Genomic DNA, 20,842 nt, shown 5'->3' on the forward strand with positions numbered 1-20,842 from the left:
TGAAGATGAGATCTCAGGCCAAGAAATGTCATCTGCTTCTGTGATTTTTCTCCCCTTTCTTGATATGCACAATTGTGGCAAAACAGCGTAATAGGGTCTACAATGAGATTGTTAATCTATCAACTTCGTGGCCTTCAGAGCTTTAAGGCCAGGAATATATTCGATCAGTGTATTGTTTTTCTTGAAGATTTGGTCAAAGCAGTGCTGGCTCCACATTTGCCGTGAGGATGCTGTCTGTACGTTGTCCGCAGAGAGAGAGGTCACGCCGTTGAATATCTACGTGCTGAAGTTCCTGCGGCACTCGCACTCTGACACCCCCAGCAGCTTCAAATAAATGCTGCATGTGGGTTCCAGCAGAACTTCCCTCTTCCCCTATTTTCTTGTCTCTGAAAAGAACAAATGTGCAGAATGAGCGACTTTTAGGTATTTTCCAAAGAGGCTCGATCAGATCGGGTATGCCTTGACATATTTTATAAAAAGGAAAAGGATGGACAGATTAAAGCCATAATCCCAGAGGAGAGGGAGATGCTCCAGCAAGGGCTGACTTTGGCCGAGTAATTAGAGGAGCTTGCTGTGATCCACGGCTCAGGTCGATGAAGGGTGTCCGTGGGCAAAGTCCTGGTGTGGAGGCAGAGCCTGCGGAGGAAGTCCAGAGCTCAGGGAGAAAGAGACCTGCTCGGAAGGACTTTGGTTTAGAGGCTTCCGCCAAGTCAGGCAGTCCAGGCAGATAGGGGGTGAAGTTGGAATCTGTGATAAGAACTGACAGCCATAAACTAATTGTAAACTCAGCCAGCCTTGGGAACTAGGAACCATGCCGTCTAGAGAGCTGGAAAGGGTTTGAATTTAAAAGTGAGGCCAGAATTGGCTTTGTTGCATACCTCTGTGTGCGTGTCTGAGTGAGCATTTTTTTTTTTAATTTGGACATAATCTCAAAATTATAAGAAAAGAATAAGAATATACAAAAAAGGACTTATGCCCTGTATTTGGATTCACTTATTGCTAACATTTCATCCCATTTGCTTTGTCATTTGTGTATTCTCTCGCTTTTTGTGTATGCATACACACACATGTGCACGCATGTACTTATGAGCATGTGTATGAATTTTTTCTGAATCATTTGAAAGTAAGGTGCACATATCTTAGCCTTTTATTCTTATTTGGTGTGTATTCCCTAAGAATAGATACATACCACAGAAAAGTTATCAAATTAAATACATTTAGCATTCATATAGTATTTTTAGCTAATTTGCCATACATGTTCAGATTTGTCTGTTGGCCCAATAGTTTCCTTTGTAGCCTTTCTTTTCTCTCCAGTACAGGATCCTGTACAGATATTGCATTTAGTTGTTAAATCTGTTTAGTTTCTTTTAATCTAAAAATATTTCCACAGCCTATTTTTGTCCTTTAGTACTAGATTTTTGAAGAATACAGTCCTTTCCCCCATTTTTTTTTTTTTTTTTGAGGAAGATTAGCCCTGAACTACCATCTGCCACCAATCCTCCTCTTTTTGCTGAGGAAGACTGGCCCTGAGCTAACATCCGTGCCCATCTTCCTCTACTTTGTACATGGGATGCCTACCACAGTATGGCTTGATAAGCAGTGCCATGTCCACACCCGGCATCCGAACTGGCGAACCCCGGGCCGCCAAAGTGGAACATGCGAACTTAACCGCTGAGCCATTGGGCTGGCCCTCTTTCCCCCATTTTTAAATGCATACTCTCATTAGATTCCCGGCTGGACCCCTACGTGGAGGTGATGTGCCCCTCTCCGAGTATCACATGATGGTCATCTGCCCCTCTTTCTTTTTTTTTTTTTGCCCCTCTTTCTTAATGTTAATTTTGATAACCTAAGTGAGATATTGTTCAGTTTCTGCATTGTATAATCATAAATTTTTCCCTTGCAACTACAAATAATGTGAGAAGATACTTTAAGACTTGCAAATGTCTTGCTTCTCATCAAAAATTTTCCTAGATTTAGCATTTTGTGATGATTCTTGCCTGAGCTTTCCTCTGATGGCTGTGGTGTGGCGTTTCTGCTCCGGCACGCCCTCTCGATCTCCCAGACAGAACCTCTCCCGCTCTGAGCAGGGCAGCCTTCCCTTCTCCCCCGCTGGCTCATCTGTCATCAGTATGGATTCATGCATTTCCATTTTTTTAGTGGTTTATTATTTATGACTATCCTTAAATTACATTGGTGTTTAACTTGTTCCCAATTAGGCCAGTGAGGGCTCCTCCACGATGGCTTCTGTGTCCGTGGATATGTCCCCATAGTTTGTGTTTGTTTTGAGCACTTTCTTACTCTCTGGACTAACAAGATACTCCTGGCTCACCTTGCACCTGCCCTGCCCCAGCATTCCCCCATTTCTGCAGGAACTCCTGGTTCCTGTTACTAGGGAATGGTCGTAGAAACCCGAATCTAGGTATTGGGTAGCACGTTGTTACTGGGCTTCAGTGGACAGAGCGGGGAAATATATGCATATAGACACATATACACACACATATATGTATATGTGTGTACACATACATTTATATACAGATGCATATATATTTTAATTTTTCTTTTTTGAGGAAGATTATCCCTGAGCTAACATCTGCCGCCAATCCTCCTCTTTTTGCTGAGGAAGACTGGCCCTGAGCTAACATCTGTGGCCATCTTCCTCTACTTTATATGTGGGATGCCTACGACAGCATGGCTTGCTGAGCGGTGCCATGTCCACACCCGGGGTCCAAACTGGTGAACCCCAGGCTGCAAAAGCGGAAGGGGCGAACTTAACCGCTGTGCCACCGGGCCAGCCCCACATGTATATTTTATAAATGAGGAATTTACCCTGAAATCTCCTATTTCCAATCTGTCCCCACAGCGTTCTTTCCTGCCATCTCCCTTGCTGTATTTTAATGTCTCTTCTTCCCTAGCGAGAACCTTGCCTCCCAAGAACATGCACGCCCTCACTCCTTTGCTCAGACCTATAGCACGTCTAAAATAGTTGCATGATGGCTTTCCCCGTAACACTATAAGAAACAAGCCTACTGAAAAGGGTTTGGGGTTTGTTTCCAGCTCCCCCTGTCCCAACCCTGCCAGAGACTTGAGCGTAAAGAGTTCAATTCTGTGTTCCTAAGTTACTTATATGACTTTTCTCTCCCACCCCTTCAGCGGTTGTGTTTATGATGTTCATTTGAAATAAAATTGGAGTGATTCGTTTCAGTCCACTTCCAGTTTTATACTCGTCCCCACTTCCTGTCCCCGTTAATTTACTTTTTTCAGATATGTAGGACATTCATATCTTCCAAATGTGGAAACTATGCAAAAAGCTATACAGTACTCTGAGCAGTGTCCCCCGCTGCCATATCCTTCCACCCAGCTGCCCAGTCGCTGTTCCACCACCCAGGATCTCCCCGTGTCGATCAGCACCTTCACTCTGGTCTGGTTGGTTTGTCCTGTGTTTCTATTTGCAAAGATAAGTAGCTTTATGTTTCCCCCTTTCCTAAGTGCCCAAATCTCATTTATGTTCCCAATCGTACATACTTGGAGGTGGCCTTCCCACTTTACTGGCGAGGAAACTGAGACTTCTCGCCTGTATTGTTGCAGACCTTTGTGCCTCGTTGATAAATGGCCTGTTTTCGGAGCTTTATGGTTTGGATGGAGCTGCTTAAGATGCCCTGACTCATGGAACATGCAGGTAGTGGCATGCAGCTTTCATCCATGCAGTTGTGCCACGGGCACCCGAAGCCCTGGGTCTGGGACCACTGCCTCTCCATCTGGTTTTTAAGGCGGGATTGTCCTTTTAGACTGGAATTTGCGATGTTCTTAGCCTATCACACAGGCTTAAATGAGCGTGTGGGACGTGGCTGGGAGGTTTTGTGTTTTTTTTTAATTCAGGTGAAATTTACATAAAATACAATTAACCATTTTAATGTGTACAATTCAGTGGTATTTATTGCATTCATGATGTTGTGTGACCATAACCTCTATCAGACTCCAAAACATTTTTATTCCCCCAAAGGAGACCTGACCACCAAGTGGTCACTCCCCCTCTGCTTCCTCCAGCACCTGGAAGCCACGGATCACTTTGTGTTTATGGATTTGTCTGTTTTGGAAATTTTATATCAATGGAATCATACCATATGTAACCTTTGGTATCTATCTTCTTTCACTTGGCATGAGGTTACAACTTGGCACCTTATGGCATGTATCAATACTTCATTCCTTTTTATGGCTGAATAATATTCCATTGTGTGGATACGCCACATTTTGTTTATATGCTCACCAGCTGATGGACATCTGGGAGGATTTTGAGTGAAGTTGGGGAGAAGACTGGCTTGTACGCTGCACTTGCTATGACTTCCTAGCCATGTGACCATGGACAAGCTGCTAAACTGGGTTGTGCTTCACTTTCCTCATTTGTTATATGAGGGTAATAATAATGTCTAACTTTTCAAGTGGTTGAAGGATTGAATATGATAGAATACGAAAAGTTCATCGCACACAATGGCAAATAGTGGGCCCCCATAAACATTAGCTGTTCTACCGTGGGATTATGTGAGGAGAGGGCTGGGTGGGGAGGGGAGGGGTGGGCAAAGAGGAGAGAGAACACGAATTTGTGTTATAGTAGGTGTTTTAGTATGTGTTGGTTCTGTTGTAGCTGCTCAAACCTTTGTGCTTTGTTAAATAAAAAAAAGAGCCTATCTGTGTTCCCTGCTTTGTGGTTGTGTGCCCCCCCCCCCCCCCGCCCACACACACACAGAACACGGGCTTTTACGTTTAGAAGCAGTTCACTAGACAGAATGTCTGTAGTGGAATGTTACATAATTCACATTTAGATTTGAAGAGCTCATTATAAAAACCCTGACACACTTCAGGAATATTAAATTACTGCAGATTGTGTGGAGCAAAGAAACATTATTGAAGCATTTCAAAATTCTAGGCGAGCTTGAATTTAACTGATAGGGTTTCACAGCTTTTACCGGGGAAAAATGATTTGAGCTGTCACATGGTTTCTGGCCCTAGAGGACGTTAATCTCCTTAATTACAAAGAAACGAATTTCCTAAATAATTTGGAGTTACTTCACAGCATTTGCTCAACCTCTGGCTTTTGGAAAATTAAAGGGAATGTCAGGGCCTGGGCTGTGGTCCTCTCTCTCCATACTGCAGCTTCCCTGCTGAAGTTTTCATTTGAAAGGATGCTGGTTTCCTTTCGTTATTGATTCAGGGATGTACTTCAGAAATGCACAAGTGACGCTTGTGACACTTGAACACAATCACATTTTGTTGAACGAGTGATGCTGGAGATACCCGTGGAAGAGGGAGAGGAGTTGTATTATGGATGTATGTTGTATTTATGGATTAGGTACCTACTGTGTGCAAGCCCAGCATGAAGGAAATGTCTCAGATTCCGCTATTCCTCAATTCCTCCTTAGAAAGCAGACTTAAACTGCCTTGGATTCCTCCTCTGTACAAGGAGCATAATAATATAGACTTGTGCCCACATACCGGCCATGTGACCTTGAGCAATTAACACAGTGCCTGATGTTTATGAAGTGCGTGCCAGGAGATGTGCCAGGCACTCCTCTAAGCATGTTACACCTTTGATCACACTTCATTTCCACAGCTGCCCCATGAAGTTGCTACTGCTCTCCCCCTTATACAGATAGAGAAACTGAGGCAAAGAGGGGTTGAGTAATGTCCTCAATGTCACATTGCTTGTAAGTGACTCAAACTATAAAGTTGGCCAAAAATCAGATCGTAACTTAAGAAGGAGAGATTCCATTTGACAGAGGGATCAGAACATCTTTCTGCCTGAGATGCCTCTTTGAACTGAACCTTGAGGAGTCAGTGGAATGTCAAGGCAGACTGGAAAAGAAAGATTCCATAAAAAGGTAACAGCACAAGGGAAAATTGGGGAGACGGGAATGTATGTCGCCTCCCTACTGCACTTAGGGTTCCTTTTATTAGTTTGGTGGTTAATTTCAAGGGTCCTTGCACGTGCTGGTCCTTCTGCCTGGAACAACCATCATTCGTTTATTATACATGCATTTACTGAGTACCCGCTGGTCCTTTCCTTGCCATCCACCTGACAGAAGCATCATTCTTCATGATCCCGCAGTGTAGGGCTTCTTCTCTGTGAAGCTTTAGCGATCCTTCCACGCAAAGGTGAACATTGCCCCTTTGTGCCCCAGGATGCCCGGTATTTGTCTGTTTTAGCTCTGGTCACGCGTGTGCAGTCCGTTACAGGACTGATGCCTCTGCTAGACTGAGCTGCTTTGAGGACAGGAATCAGGCTTTGAGCCTGTGCTCTTGGCCAGTGTGATTGAGCAGTGAATGTCTGTTGACATGAGTGAGCCAGCATTTGCACCTGGCTCATGGTAGGTTCTTAGTAGATATTTGTTGCAGTGAAATGATAAGTATTATTAAGGAAATTAATCATGCCCATATATGACTGAGTTTTGTGACTCACCTCATGGAATCTTGTCTTTTGCGGGGGAGAGGTAAGGAAGGGGATGTGGGCTAGTGCATGGTGCAGATAGATGACACACAAGTGGCAGGAAAATTCTCATTTTCTACACGTGATTTCATGGACTCCATTCTAGGAAGATCATTTTCGTTTTCCTTAGTTGTGGCCTTAGATGCTGTAGTTCAAGCTCCTCTCATCCAGGGCCAGTGTTCTTTTTAAAAAATAGACTGCTCATTGCAAACAAACCAGATGTCTCTGGATAAGGTGGGAATTTCCTTATACTTAAGCTTTATTATTAATTTTATGTGGCTTTTATATAGGCCTTTTATGAAGCCATCTTTAATTGTTGTGATTAAGAGGTTTCGGTCATTATTGTCTCTGAGCTGAACTTGGCGTTCAGGGCCAGGCTTTCCGGATGAAGCAGTTCTAGAGCTGTGGGACGAGCTAAGAACCGACAACACGGTTTGAAGATCCATTTCCAGTAGGTTTATCTTAATATTCTTTAAAAATGGATAACTAGTGAAATGTTTATTTTCAACTGAACTCTCAGATATAACCATCAGGTAAATAGTCACTGGGAAAGACTGTTGACTTGACACAGGGAATACATTCATTCAATTTAAATGAAATCGAATGAGATAATGCATGTGAAGCTGTAGCTGAGGGCATAGTATATAGTAAGTGCATAGTAAATACTGGCGGTAATTGAAGTGGTTGTATTATCATTATTATCATTATTATCTCTTCCCAGCACAGTGTCTGAACTTAATAGTACCTAGTAGTGTGCAATGCATATTTATTAAACAAAGAATGAATGAAATGTGTCTGCCTGCTTCTTTTCTTTTCTTCTTCTCCCCACATTACATGCTTGTCTGCTCTTATAGCTAGGGGAAAAGCTGACATAAAAATTGGCTCACTGGAAAGTTTCTCAGCCCCATTTGTCACCTTACCCTTGGAGCCCAATTGTATGTCAACTCCATGCCCCCTCTGATGCCTGCCAGTGAGGGACAGACCACAGGTCACTTCCCCGTGATCTGCTTTAGCTGAGCAAGCTTCACTCATGGATGGGTGCCCTGTTGTTGGAAAGGTCTCCATGACGCTGGTCAGGAAATACGCCTTTGCTCTATTTTCTGGGTGGCACCTAAGAAACATGGAAAACAAAGAGTTGGGCTTTGCCCCTCTTGAAAATCCAGAGTTGAAAGATCTGTTTTGAGTTAGCTAGTTTGAGGAAGAGATTTGCAGGTAGACTTCTCACTGTGCGCGCTGGGCGAGCCCTGCCGAGGCCTTGGTGAAGTCAGACGAGCAGTTGGTACATGGAGACCAAGGTTTTCCTGTTTTTGTATGTTTGCCAGTTCATCGCCCGCCCCCCCCCCCCCCCCCCCCCCCAATTTCTGTTTAACTTCTGAATGTTCTCTTCCCTTGATTTGCAGCTCTGGGAAAGAGTGAATGAAATGTGCGGCTCGGGGTGTCATTTCTGAAGGCAGGAGCCGTTCTCTTGGAGAGGAGTCCTCAATGAGCCTGGCCCAGGCCCGGGATCTGTGTGAAGTGGACTAAGGATTTAGTAGGATGTCAACTGAGACAGAACTTCAAGTAGCTGTGAAAACCAGCGCCAAGAAAGACTCCAGAAAGAAAGGTAGGGCTGAATTTGTTCCTTTCTTAACGGTCACTTATCTATACAGGAATGGGTTTTTAAAAAAATCTCTGGAATGGAATATAGTACTATCTTTGTGATTGCATGTATTTTTTTAATAGTCACCAGCATTATTTGGTGTTTTTTGTACTTGTAGTATTATATTTTAATGGCTCTCTGTTCTCTGGGTAAAATCCAAAATTCTTTTCAAAATATACAAAGCCTTTCTTGAGATGCCTTCCACCTACCCCTGTAGAAACATGACGGCCTGAGCGCCCCCCCCCCCCTTACAGCCCTGCTTCCCCTCCAGGCATTCTGTGTGTTGCAGTTCACCTTTGCACATCCCAGTAGTTCTCAAATTCCAGCAGCACCAGAATCACCTGGAGGGCTTGTTAAAACAAGATTGCTGAGTCTCATCCCCAGAGTTTCGTGTTCAGCAGGTCTGGGGTGGAGCCCAGAGTCTGCATTTGTAACCAGTTCCAGGATGATGCTCTTGCTATTGCTTCAGAGACAAGACTTTGAGAACCACTGGACCATCAAGCCAGCCTGAAGTCCTCGTGTCACCCTCCACTTTTCTACACCGACTCTTGCTTACTGTTGTGGTTTGACCTTAGTGTGACCTCCTGAGGGGCCTTTCTTTACTCCCCAAGTTGGGCAAATTGCTTTTGTCTGTTTCGCTTCAGTAGCACTTTGTTAGTATCTCACTTTATTAAAAATGTCCTGTGCTTTTGTTTGTCGGCTATAGTATACACTCCTTCAGAGGTGGACCTCTTGTTTGTCCTTTAACTCCAAACACTTAGAAAGTGCCTGGTGCAGAGGAGGCACGTAGATGTCTGGTAATGAAGATTGGCATGCATAGTGTGATAATAAATTGATTCACTTCTCACATTTTCTGGAGGATTCAGCCCTATGGCTTGATGAGCAAGTTTGTCGCTGTGTAATTAGATGTAAGCAACTTCTTGCTTTGTGTGTGTGTGTGTGTTCTCCCTGTACTCTCAGCCCTTTCCATCCCCTGTCTTCCCAGCTGCGTGGAGGAGGATTCATGGAGCTCTCTTTCAGGTCTGGAAGTCTGTCGGTGCGGGCTTGCATACCGAGATGCCTTCGGTGGCTTCGTATGGGCGGTGATTTGTCGGAGACGTCGCTGTGCCTGCCCAGCCATGCTCTGCGATGGCATTTGTCTGACACTCTCTAGGAAGCAGGGGATGAAAGTGTAATACACATGCAGCTCTTGGACAGCCACACCCCAGGAAGGACTATAAATTTGGCTTTACATGTTTATTTGAAGCACAAATATTTTAGAAGCAGTCTATTTTATTCCCTAAAACTTAATGTAAACCTTGTGTTTTATGCATCATGGTCTAGGAATAATAAAAGGAAATCAAGTGGGTGAGAGAACAGGTCTTGGGAGAACTGCTATGTGGAAAAAAAAAAAGATTGCAGAGCCTGATATATGCTGGAATTCAAATGGTTTTTTAGTGGAAACTGACAAGTTATATTTTTGCTTCAGATTTAACCTTCCTACTAAACTTGTGCTCTTGAATGCTTAATGCATTAAAAATTGTATCTTAGTGTATGTCTTTTCATTCTTAATTTTAACATGCAAAACCAGAAGCATTCTGAGCAGAGAATTCAAGATTTCAGAATATCAGCTTTGTTGAAGCTTTGGAACGGGAGCATGAAGGTGGTCGTTTTAGACGTCCTCATCTTTAGGTCCTAGGAAGCTCTAAAATCAGCACAATACATATGCAAAGAGTGTGGCTAATACCATGGAGTCTGGGCAGGAAAACCTGGGTTCAAATTCTGGCCATCCCACTTCCTAACTGTGTGACCTTAGAACGTCACTTAACCTCTCTGAGCCTGTTTCCTCTCCTGTAAAAAAAGGATGTAATATTACAAACCTCAGAGCCTCACTATGAAGATTAATCGAAATAAGGAAAATAAAACACTTAGTGTAGTACTTGGCGTATAATAAAAGCTCGATAAATTCCAGCCATGTTCCTCCTCCTCTTCTTTTTCCTCCTCCCTCCACTCCTCTCCTCACCTCTTCTCATCCGCTTCCTTGCGTGTCAGCCTCTCCATTTTCCTCCTCTCCCTTCTTTTCTCTATTTCTGTTCCCATTCTCAGTTCCCTCCTTCTCTTGCTTTTCTTCTTTGTCTTCATCACGTGGTTTTCTCTTACTGCGTTCTCTAGCCAAGGGGATCTTAAGAAAGTATAGAGCTGATTCGTCTCAGAGCAAGATTTTACAATTGTTTGTAATTATGCAACAATGACAAACAATCTTTATTCTCCATGTACTTGCCTAGACCAAGGCACCTTGAAAGCACACTCATACATTAAAAAGAGAGAATGAGAGAAAATCCTGGTCACAAGATTAATTTATTGTTTGTTCTTCAGTTTTGACTATGGGATAGTAAGTATTCCATCAAACAAATGTTTAACAACATTTGTGGCTAACTGGGCCAAAATAAGTAGAACTTTAAAAGGGAATAGTTTATGTAGTGATGTTAAATCTTGAATGTGATAGTATTGCTCAACTCTTTGAATACTTTCTCCAACTTCTCTTTGATTTTCTATGTAGGAAATGTATAACCTTATAAGTAAGTTTCTGTCTTCCTCTCCAGTCCTTAAGAACTTATTCTTTTTCTTGTATTATTGCATTGGCTGAGTCTGTCAGTACAATATTTAGCGATAGTAGGTGTCCTTAATTTGTTCTTAAATTAATGGAAATGCTTCTAAATCACCTAAGTGTGATATTTAAGTTTTCACTAAAGATTCTTTATTAGTTTACCTTCATTTATCATTTTCTAGGAAGTATTTTTTAATCAAGAATTTGCATGTCAGATGTTATCATATGCTTTTTTAAATATCTGTTTCAATGATTATACATAGTTTTCCTCTTTTCATTTATATTGTGGTGGATTTCACTGATAAATTTTCTGATCTTTTTTTCTGAAGTAAATCCTACTTGTTCATGATGTATTGTTTTCCTTGTTATTTTCTATATGTGGATTTGATTTGTTAATATGTTATTTAGGATTTTGGTATCTATATTCTTCAGTAAGATTGGTATATCACTTTCTTTCCTTAAACTCTCTTTGTGTGTGGTATTAGCTAAAGTTGATAACATCATATAATGATTTTGGTGGTAAGGAAACAATAATATTTAGGCCTCTTTCTGGAAAAATACATATTTTTCTTTTTTTAGTAATTTAATTTGACTTTTTAAAAGCTGTATATGCTTCCTACTGAAAATTAGAAAAGACAAAGTAAGATGCATAATCTCATCAATCAAAAATAGCTCCTGTTAGCATTCGAAGTTCCTTCCTTCTGGACTGACTTTTCAGGATAATATGTGCCAAAGATTATGCTGTTCATACAATTTTACAGCCTGCTTTGTTATTCTATGACCTTATATCGTAAGTGCATTTCTCGTATTATTACGTGATATTACAGAGTAGAACACTTTTTTACCCTTTATCAAGATTTAGATGGTTCCTAGGACCAATATTTTATTTCCCAAAAAGAAAATACCTGACAACGTGGGTCGTGTATTGTGAGAAAGAGTGGCATAAAGAAAGTTAAGACTCCTTTAGAATCTCTCACAAACCCATCATGGTTCTTTAACCCAAGCTGTGGAAAGCAAGTTGGACAGTTTCAAATACAAGTCATGCAAGGGGCATGCTTTACCACAAAATGAGTTTCTAGATAGGCCATGTGTGAGACCTAACTAGGGTATGCACATTTCCAGTAACGAAGGGATGGAAGCGGTGAGGAAGAAAGTTATTTTCTTCATTTCGTTTTTCTTGGATTGTGTCACTACGCGCGCAGCTTGTCAAACGGTGCCTGTTTCTGGAGTGGAATTTGACGGAGGACAGGAGGAAGACAATCCATAGTTTCAGGTCCATTACCTGCCATCAAAGGGGGAAAATCAGTTGACACAATTCTTGTTACTTATAATCCCAGCGTTAGGACAGCCGGCAGAAAACTGTGGTGGAAGAACGGGTCACAGGACGAGCAGCTGCGGCCATTTCTGGGGGCGGCACCTGGAGCGTTTAGTCAGTGCCGTCTGGCAGCTTAGTGTAGCGGAAAGAACCAGACTTTGGAGCCAGACAGACCTGGTTTTTAATTCTAACTCTTCTCCTTATCTGCTGTGTAACCAGAGATGGGATATTTAGCCTCTTTGAGCCCTGTCTTTAAGGCTGTGTGTGTGTGTGTGTGTGTGTGTGTATAATACTTCTGCTTGTCATCAGAAGGGCCAGAGACACATCATGGAGACAAGGCGGGCTTGTGGTCTGCAACACGGCAGCCCCTTGGTCACTGTTGGCTTCTCTGTCCTCTTCCTTCTGAGGTCACAGTTCAACATTGTCTCCTGATTTTCTAGGAACACCTGGAAATAAACTTATTCACTTTCCTTATATTTATATTAGAGCTATACCCAAGGGTCATAAGTTAACAAAACAGCAACAACAAAATTCTACCCTATTATTTCCTCCCAGAAAGACTTGGCTCTGAGAATCAAGGCCCTGATGGAATCCGGAAGAAGTTGGTGGTCATGTGGCAGACGCCTTGGTTTGGAATCACCTCAAACTGAATTGGAACCTTGCCTGTGTGCCTCAGTGGCTGTGTGAAATTTAGGGAGATTTCTTAGAACATTCTGGCCAATTTTGGTTAAAGGATGATTTCAGTAATGCATACTCAGGGTCCTGATCCCTCAGCCGGTCACTTAGCCCTGGAAAATAACCTCTGTTTAGCACTGGCTTGCCACTCAGGAGCGGATCAACTGCTATAGTACTCATTATGCCATTGGCTCCTTAGGACTCTGGGAGATTAATTACAAGTAAATCTTTTTATTAGGCCTGTAGTGCAGAGTGAATGCTGTTTGACCACTTCTGTCTGCTGCTCTCCTGCTGTAGGCCAGGCAGCCTGGAATCAGCCAAGATGCTGGATTTGGGTTCACACCTCAGGCCACCGCTCTCTGGTTGTTTAACTTCACACAAGTCGCTTCCACTTTTCGAGCTGCAGTTTCCTCAGGCACCAAATGAATGTAGAACTTATATTTGCTTGGCAAAATTTGAAATGTAGAAGCAGCATTATTTAATTAATTAGTTCTTTTTTAAAAATTATTTTATTGAGGTCATATTGGTTTATAACTGTGTAATTTCAGGTGTACCTTATTATATATCAGTTTCTGTATAGACTGCATTGTGCTCACCACCAATAGTCTCGTTTTCATCCATCACCATACATATGTGCCCCTTTACCCCTTTTGCTCTCCCCCCAGCCCCCTGCCCTCTGGTAACCAGTAATCTGTATGATGCAGCTATCCCACTACTGGGTATTTATCCAAAGATCATGAAATCAGCAATTCAAAGAAATTTATGCACCCTTATTTTCATCGCAGAATTAATTAGTCCTTTTGTCCACAAACATGTCTCCAGCCCCGGCCAGGAGCCCTCTTGGGTGATCAGTGTTCTAGGGGACAGAGAAACCCCTGGGCAAGAGATGCCGACACCAGTGTGTTTGCAGAGGTGAAGAACTTCCCCCTGAGGCGAGGTCCTTCTGATTTTTTTTTTTAAACATTTTACTTTTTTCCTTTTTCTCCCCAAAGCCCCCCAGTACATAGTTGTATATTCTTCGTTGTGGGTCCTTCTAGTTGTGGCATGTGGGATGCCGCCTCAGCATGGCTCGATGAGCAGTGCCATGTCCGTGTCCAGGATTCGAACCAACGAAACACTGGACCGCCTACAGCGGAGCGCATGAACTTAACCACTCGGCCACCGGGCCAGCCCCGGTCCTTCTGATATTTTTTTTTTTTTTTTAAAGATTTTATTTTTTTCCTTTTTCTCCCCAAAGCCCCCCAGTACATAGTTGTGTATTCTTCGTTGTGGGTTCTTCTAGTTGTGGCATGTGGGACGCTGCCTCAGCATGGCTCGATGAGCAGTGCCATGTCCACGCCCAGGATTCGAACCAACGAAACACTGGACCACCTGCAGCAGAGTGCGCGAACTTAACCACTCGGCCACAGGGCCAGCCCCGGTCCTTCTGATTTTTATAGGTCTCATCCTTCCCTGAAAAAATATGTTTTTCTCTGCTTTGCTGGTTTTATTCATTTTCAGTCTATCACAATTCATAAAATTTATGTTTTACTCCAAATTTATATTTATTAGTTAAAATATTACGTATTTGTTATAATAAGTAAAATTCTTATTAAAAGTCTTTTCCCTGCTTTCCTGGTCAAAAGCAAGTGAATTTTCATCTTCGTAAACATGAGTAACACAATACTCTGAAGTCTGTATGCGTTGAAACGTGAATAGGTTCTCTAGAAGTTGAAGTACAGAAAAAGTTTAAGGAATTAGCATTTGGGGGCTGGCCGGAGCCTCTCTCCCGTGCATGAGACCTCAAGAGGAGAATGGCCTGCTGACGGTCACTCAGTTGGTCAGTGGCGGAGCCAAGACTGGAACCCAGGAATGACTGGCTGGTGTTGCTTCAGTTCAGTAGATTCCAAATAACTTATGTTCTTAGGATTAACCTCTTGGCATGTCTGCTCTCTCTTCTTTTCAATGAAGACTCCTGGAAGAAGTAGATAAACTTAAGTTTGGGTCACGGCTCAGCGCATTTTCTGCTTGTGAATCTCAGGCTAGCTTTCTGAGCCTCAGCTTCTCATCTATAAAATGGAGGTAATAATATCTATCTCAGAGTATTGCAATGAAGATTACAGGAGTCAAAAATATGACATGCCTAACACAGTTCTCTGTACATAGACTCCAGATAAGTAAACTTTCCCTTTTCCTTCTGACCCCCAACTTGCTTACCAGCCCTGAGAGGCAGCCCTTTTCTTACTGCTGTAGGATATAAAGAGAGGCAGAAGGTACTCTTTTCTCCAGAGGTATATTGGGTAATCAGCTAGTGAACAAAAGGGACTGGTCCATCTTCAAAGGATGCTTGTTCAGAATAAGTGGCAAGGTGAACAGGAAACAAGGGAAAATGGACCATGTTGTCAAGCTACAAACATTTATTAATAGCTGTCATTTATTGTGTGCTTCCTGCATGCTAGCCATTTTACATAAATGATCCCTAATGAGCCCAAATCTTACATCACGCCATTTAACACATAAGAAAATAATGTTCAGAGAGATCCGGAGACTTGCCCCCAGTCACATGGTTTGTCTACGTGAGCTGGAAAGCACAAGGTCTGCCCAACGTTAAAGTCTGTGCCATCTTCCAGGAGTGCATTCTATGGGTCTACTCTGTGGCTTGATACTGGAGGTTGGGGAATGTGAAAAAATTACAGGGCTACACTCTTTTTTGGGGAGGCGGGGGCACGGAAACAGATTAGCCACATTGTGTGCATTTATGGCGCCGTTCTGTCTTGGCAGGGTTTTAGATCTTGGTGAGCTAATTGCTCTCTACTGACTGTGTGATTTGCAGGCTTTGGAAATTCAAAATCAAGAACTTAATTACTAGATGGCATAAATTTCTCTGAGGCTGATCCGTAAAGCTCTTGGGCTGAAGGGTTTGGAAGGGTGGAGGGAATACTGTTTTGGGTCAAGAAGTCCAGTTCTTTATGGTGAGACTGACTGTCGAATCATATGGTGTGTGGTGGGGAGAGAATTCTGTATTCTCTCGGAGCACATGATCTTGAATTTATTACAAGGCACCTCACTCACTGTGGTCATTCCCTGAAGACAAACTGTTCCAGGTTTCGTTGGTGACAGTCCAGGGCCTCATTCTAACTGGTTCCCTTACAAGAAGTCAGGTTTTCTTCAAACCCTCCTTCACACCTCCTTTCCTCTTGAACTTATTTTATAACCCCGGCAGCATACCACAGAAGGAAACACACCAAGCAAGCCCTCTGAGATGTGGTCCCTATCTCCTTTGCTGTCACTTTGCCTCCTGATAGCCTGAGCCCCACTCATCATCAGGTCCCAGGATGCACCTCTGTGACTTCTGTGCATACTTCCCTCTCTACCTGGATCAGCTTCTTCACCCTGTTCACTTGCTCAACTCCTGGTCATCCTTCAAAACTCAGCAACTGTTTGATTGGGCCATCGTCCTTGACATCTTGAGCTTCCTAATGCCCTCAATTAATTAATCACTGATTATCAGCCTCTGTGACCTCCCAAATATCTCTCAAAGCCGCCATTCCTTGTCTCTTTCCTTGCTGCCCTTCCTCTGAAGATAGTTCAGGCCATCTTCATCAGTCATCTGAGTCATTCTAGTACCCTCCTAAGTGGTCTTCAAGTTTTCAGTATTATCCGTTTCCAAGCTATTCTTGACATTGCTCACTACTGTGAAGATCTGATCAGGTCCCATCTCTGCCTCAAACTCATTAGTGAATGACTCCTACTGCCCTCAGGATAAAGTCTACACTGCTTATCATGGCTTCCAAGAGGCCCTGTCTGCTCTGACCTCTCTTTATCTTTCCAGTTATATCACTCACCACTCTCCATACCAGTACTCCACTCTGTAGCTCAATTGAATTCATTTCAGTTCCCTGATCCTACCATATTATTTTTCACTTTTGGGGTTTTGCGAATGCTTTTTCTTTTCCCAGGAATAGGTTTTTCTTTATTCTTTTTGAAGCTCACTCTGCTTAGCTTAATTTCAAGTTAGATTTTACTTTCCCCGGAAATGCATTTTAACCCACCCACATGACCCCCACTTGTGGGTCGTGACCGTCCTGTGTGCTCTCAAAGCCCCTCATTTTGCCATCATACTCCCTTATTTTAATTATCTTTTTGTTCCTCTTTATCATTCTCTAGGCTGGGAGTTCTGTGCAAGCAGGGACTATGTCTGGCTTTAACTACTTCACTTCTACCACTGAGCATAACGTTGAAAGATGTTGGTATGCAGCAAAATTCGTTGAATGAATAAGGGAGTGAATGAATGAACTTATGACTAAGAAAGCCTCACCTGACTGGATTTATGAGGCATCCCATTGCGCGCTGTACCTTAGATGATTCAAATCATCACATTGTTCCTGTAATTTTTTGCTCATTTCTCTGTCTCTACTATTAGCTACAAGCTCCTAGGACAGCACTCAGAATTTAGTAGGTACACAGTAAATATTTGTTGAATTAATTATCATAAAGTGTGGGGGAGAATGATTTACAAGGGGAAAGCGTTAAAAACACAGACATCTCCCTAAATGCTGGCACTTGAAATTCTTATTATGTGGCGTTGAAAATTCCTACCGTTCTGTGAACTACTTCTCCTTTTGTGATGTGTGTCCAATCATGTCTGGTGCTGTAATTTAGCATGATGTGGGCCATATTGGTAGTAAGAGCTATAAGATTTGCCATATTAGTTCATCCCACTGCTTCATTAAGCTCAGTGCGCTGCCTCTGGCAGTGACTGGGCCTGAATTTTGATGTTTGGAAGAACAAAGCCATTCACATTGGCCCTCCAAGTGCTGTGAGTCAGAGAGGGGTATGCTCCTTCCTGAGTTGGAGAGTCTTCATCTTTGCAGATAATCAGTGAGTAGCCCCAAGCCTGAGGTTTCATTAGCTGTGTGGGTTTGCTGAGCCGATGATGTTCTCAGGTGTGCTGGGATTTCAGCAACCCGCTCCTATTGCAGCACAGCTTCTAGGCTGGTCAGAGTACGTGTGTTGCAAGACGGAGCGTTTCTGCATAGTCCATCAAGAGAGCACAGGCAGACTAAAGGCAGAGGAGAGGGTAGAGTGAAGGCAAAGGAGGAACTAATGCCTGTTGTTCATGTTGTCTCAGTTAAGCCTGAAAAACAGCCTTTAGATAAGTATTCCTGTTTTATATGGAAGGCAACTGAGGCTCAGAAAGGTGAACAGCTTGCTTGTAAGTAGAGGGACACATTTGCACCTAGAGCTCTCTGACCCCAGAGCCTGTCCACTTGCTTAACACTGGACTAAGAAGCTCCCTACTGAATGGTGCATCCTCTTACCAAATACCTAATAATGCTTACACTGAAAGACATCTACCTACAGATTCCAATGGTACCGCCATTAGGTTGAGATGACCTCAGCAAGAGAAAGGATTGATGGCAGAATATGTGGTGGAGTTAGAAAGGCAGAGGAAACCCTAACCTGTCACCCCCCTGGTGTGAGAGGTTGCTGCGCATCCAGGTTCCATGTGATTGAGAAGGAAATGCTTCCCTTTCTAAAGAGGATGCCAGTTATTCTATATTTTCCAGATATAGAAAGGAAAAGACTAGGTGAACTTGAAGGATTTTGACTGTGCCTAAATTGAAATGCATTTCCAGATCTTAGTTTGGAACAAGCACTCCAATTTTACAAATGCCCCTAATCTATGAATGTTATCATGAGCCCACTTCACCTCCCAGTGGGCATTCCCACATCAGAAATAATAATGAGGATGCTGGTGATGAAGGTAGCTACTGTCTGTCAACAATTATAAAATATCAAGTAATGTCTTCAAACCTTTACATGGGTTTTCTCACTCAGAACAACCCTTTGAGGTAGCTCCTCTTTTAAAGTCTCGAGTTTAGAGATGAGGAAATAGAAACTGGAGAGGTGACACAAAGTCAATGCCATTGACCTTGGAACCTATCCTCTGAACAACCCTGCAGTTCTCTCTTACTCATCCATTCAGCAAATGTGTACGTGCCTTCTGTGCACCTGGCACATTCTGAACACATCAACCTGCTTGGCCCTCCCTGAACACGCATGAGTTTCCTTCAGCTTTCCTCTCAACTTGGATAAAAAATAACTCTATCTCTTATCTGACTGTCAAGGCCCACCTGATCCTCTGAAACCCAGCTCCGATGGTATGTCCATGAAACTTAGCGTTCCTGTCCTCCCATGGAATAAAGCCTTCCTTCCTCCGTGATTCTCAGCATATATTTTTTCAAATTTTTAGTCCAGATAAAGCTCTTATTTCATTATTCCATCAGTTAGAATCACATTTATATACTCTCTTCCCTGCTAGATTGTGTCTTAAGTAGAGAGTTGACGGCAGGGATCGTGTCTTGTGCATCATTATATCCCCTCAAAGCTGGGAAGAGGAGAATTTTATTGAAGAGTTCCCAGTAGGGAAGATGGGAAATGACATTAATTACCTGGCTCCTAAAAGCAGGCAGAGAATACAATGACTTAAAATTTTCATGAGGGATTTACGAGGTTGGTAATACTCCTATTTTGCAGATGAGGAAACGTACTCAGATAAGTTCAAAATGTGTTCAAGATTGCTCATCAGGTAAACGGAAAAACAGGAATTTTAAACTCAGGTCTAAATGGTCTAAAGTATGGGATCTTTCCACTACACCATGCTGTTTTCCAGCAGTGGTTATCAAATAAAACTTCAGTGAAAGCTCAGTTCCGAGGGGTCTGGTTCCTGTTTTAAAGTGGCAGCAAAATATGCAATTTACTTTGATAAAGAATTTATATATCATCATTGTAGATTCACTTCCTCAGATTGGGGTCTGTCGTCACCTGAGTCTGCCAACCTCCTCTGGCTGGCGCTACTGCTGTGGGGAGAAGTTGTAATCCAATTGTTAAACCAGAGGCAAGAAGAGCCATGCAGGAACTCACATTGGAAGAAGCCCAGCGGGTGATGAATAGCAGACCTGAATCTTATCATGTCTTTCAGGATGATGTACGGGACTGTTGGAAACTGCCTTTGACAAATGTGCATGAGAAGGGGAATTATCTCCAACAATGAAAAATGTCCTTATTATGTGATCCTAAAAAGGATCAGGACCCCTCTCATTCGGAAAATGATCATCCGCGTATCCCTTATTAACAGCGATATGGAAGCGTGTGCTAAAGACATTGGACGTCATATTGAGGCTGTGATGGATAGCCAGGAGTACTGGAATCAGGTTCCACTTAGGCATGGTAGCTCGATGCTTGATAGCAGGTGGCAAATGTGCAACTCTCAAAGGTCGCTTTTAGCCCTTGCTTCATGAGGCTCTGCAAAACTTGTTCCTGTGTCTTAGCCAAGTTCCCGCTGGCTTTTGGTCAGGCTGAGGCTGTGTTTAAATAATAGAAGGTGTGTGATATAAGTTTGTAGGAAATAAAATCATTGCTATAAGGAGAAGAAGACTAGTGCATGAGGGATTTTAAATATTTGATCTCATGTTTCACATATATATGTGGAAACGTAGAATCACAGAGATTCAGTAGCCTGACCAATGCTAGAAAGTGGCAGAATGAGGATTTGAACCTCAACAGCCTGATTTTAAAGGCTCTGTGCTTTGTAGACTATAGTAGCTTTAATAAATAACCTCTTGGTTGGAGTTCAAAATAGTGGAAATAGCAACGACTGACTAGCCTGCGCAAAGGTGCCTACTGCAGCTTTTAACACAGTAGATGTTCAAGAAATGTTCAAGAAGAAGGTGTTCAAGAATAGTCAAATTAAGAATTGTCAACACAAATTAATTTTGTTAAGGGCTGTGTACTGATTATAGGGTTCTTTGAGTTCCTCCCTCTCTTCCCTCCTTCCCTTTTTCCTTCCTTCTTTCCTTTATTCCATTTTTGAGCATTTTCTTTTTCTTTTTTTTTGAGGAAGATTAGCCCTGAGCTAACAGCTGCTGCCAATCCTCCTCTTTTGGCTGAGGAAGACTGGCCCTGAGCTAACATCCGTGCCCACCTTCCTCTACTTTATATGTGGGACGCGTACCACAGCATGGCTTGACAAGCAGTGGCATGTCCGCACCCGGGATCCAAACTGGCGAGCCCCGGGCTGCCAAAGCGGAACGTGAGCACTTAACCGCTGCGCCAACCGGCCGGCACCTTGAGAATTTTCTAAAACCAGGCAGAGTGTGGCCACGG

The 20,842-nt window shown here is 42.8% G+C and overlaps 1 protein-coding gene across 12 annotated transcripts in view; it reads left to right on the forward strand.

Annotated features, from left to right (window-relative positions):
* DAB1 (DAB adaptor protein 1) overlaps positions 1-20,842 on the forward strand; it is a 1,086,856-nt gene that overhangs the window by 810,761 nt on the left and 255,253 nt on the right. For all 12 annotated transcript variants that reach the window (XM_070509805.1, XM_070509809.1, XM_044770894.2 and 9 more), the window contains one exon: positions 7,879-8,081. In XM_070509805.1, coding sequence (XP_070365906.1) covers positions 8,015-8,081 — 67 coding nt within the window. In that variant the 5' untranslated portion in view covers positions 7,879-8,014. The remainder of the gene's footprint in view (positions 1-7,878; positions 8,082-20,842) is intronic.

This window comes from Equus asinus, chromosome 5 (assembly GCF_041296235.1).
Source record: "Equus asinus isolate D_3611 breed Donkey chromosome 5, EquAss-T2T_v2, whole genome shotgun sequence".
In the NCBI taxonomy this organism is placed as follows: domain Eukaryota; kingdom Metazoa; phylum Chordata; class Mammalia; order Perissodactyla; family Equidae; genus Equus; species Equus asinus.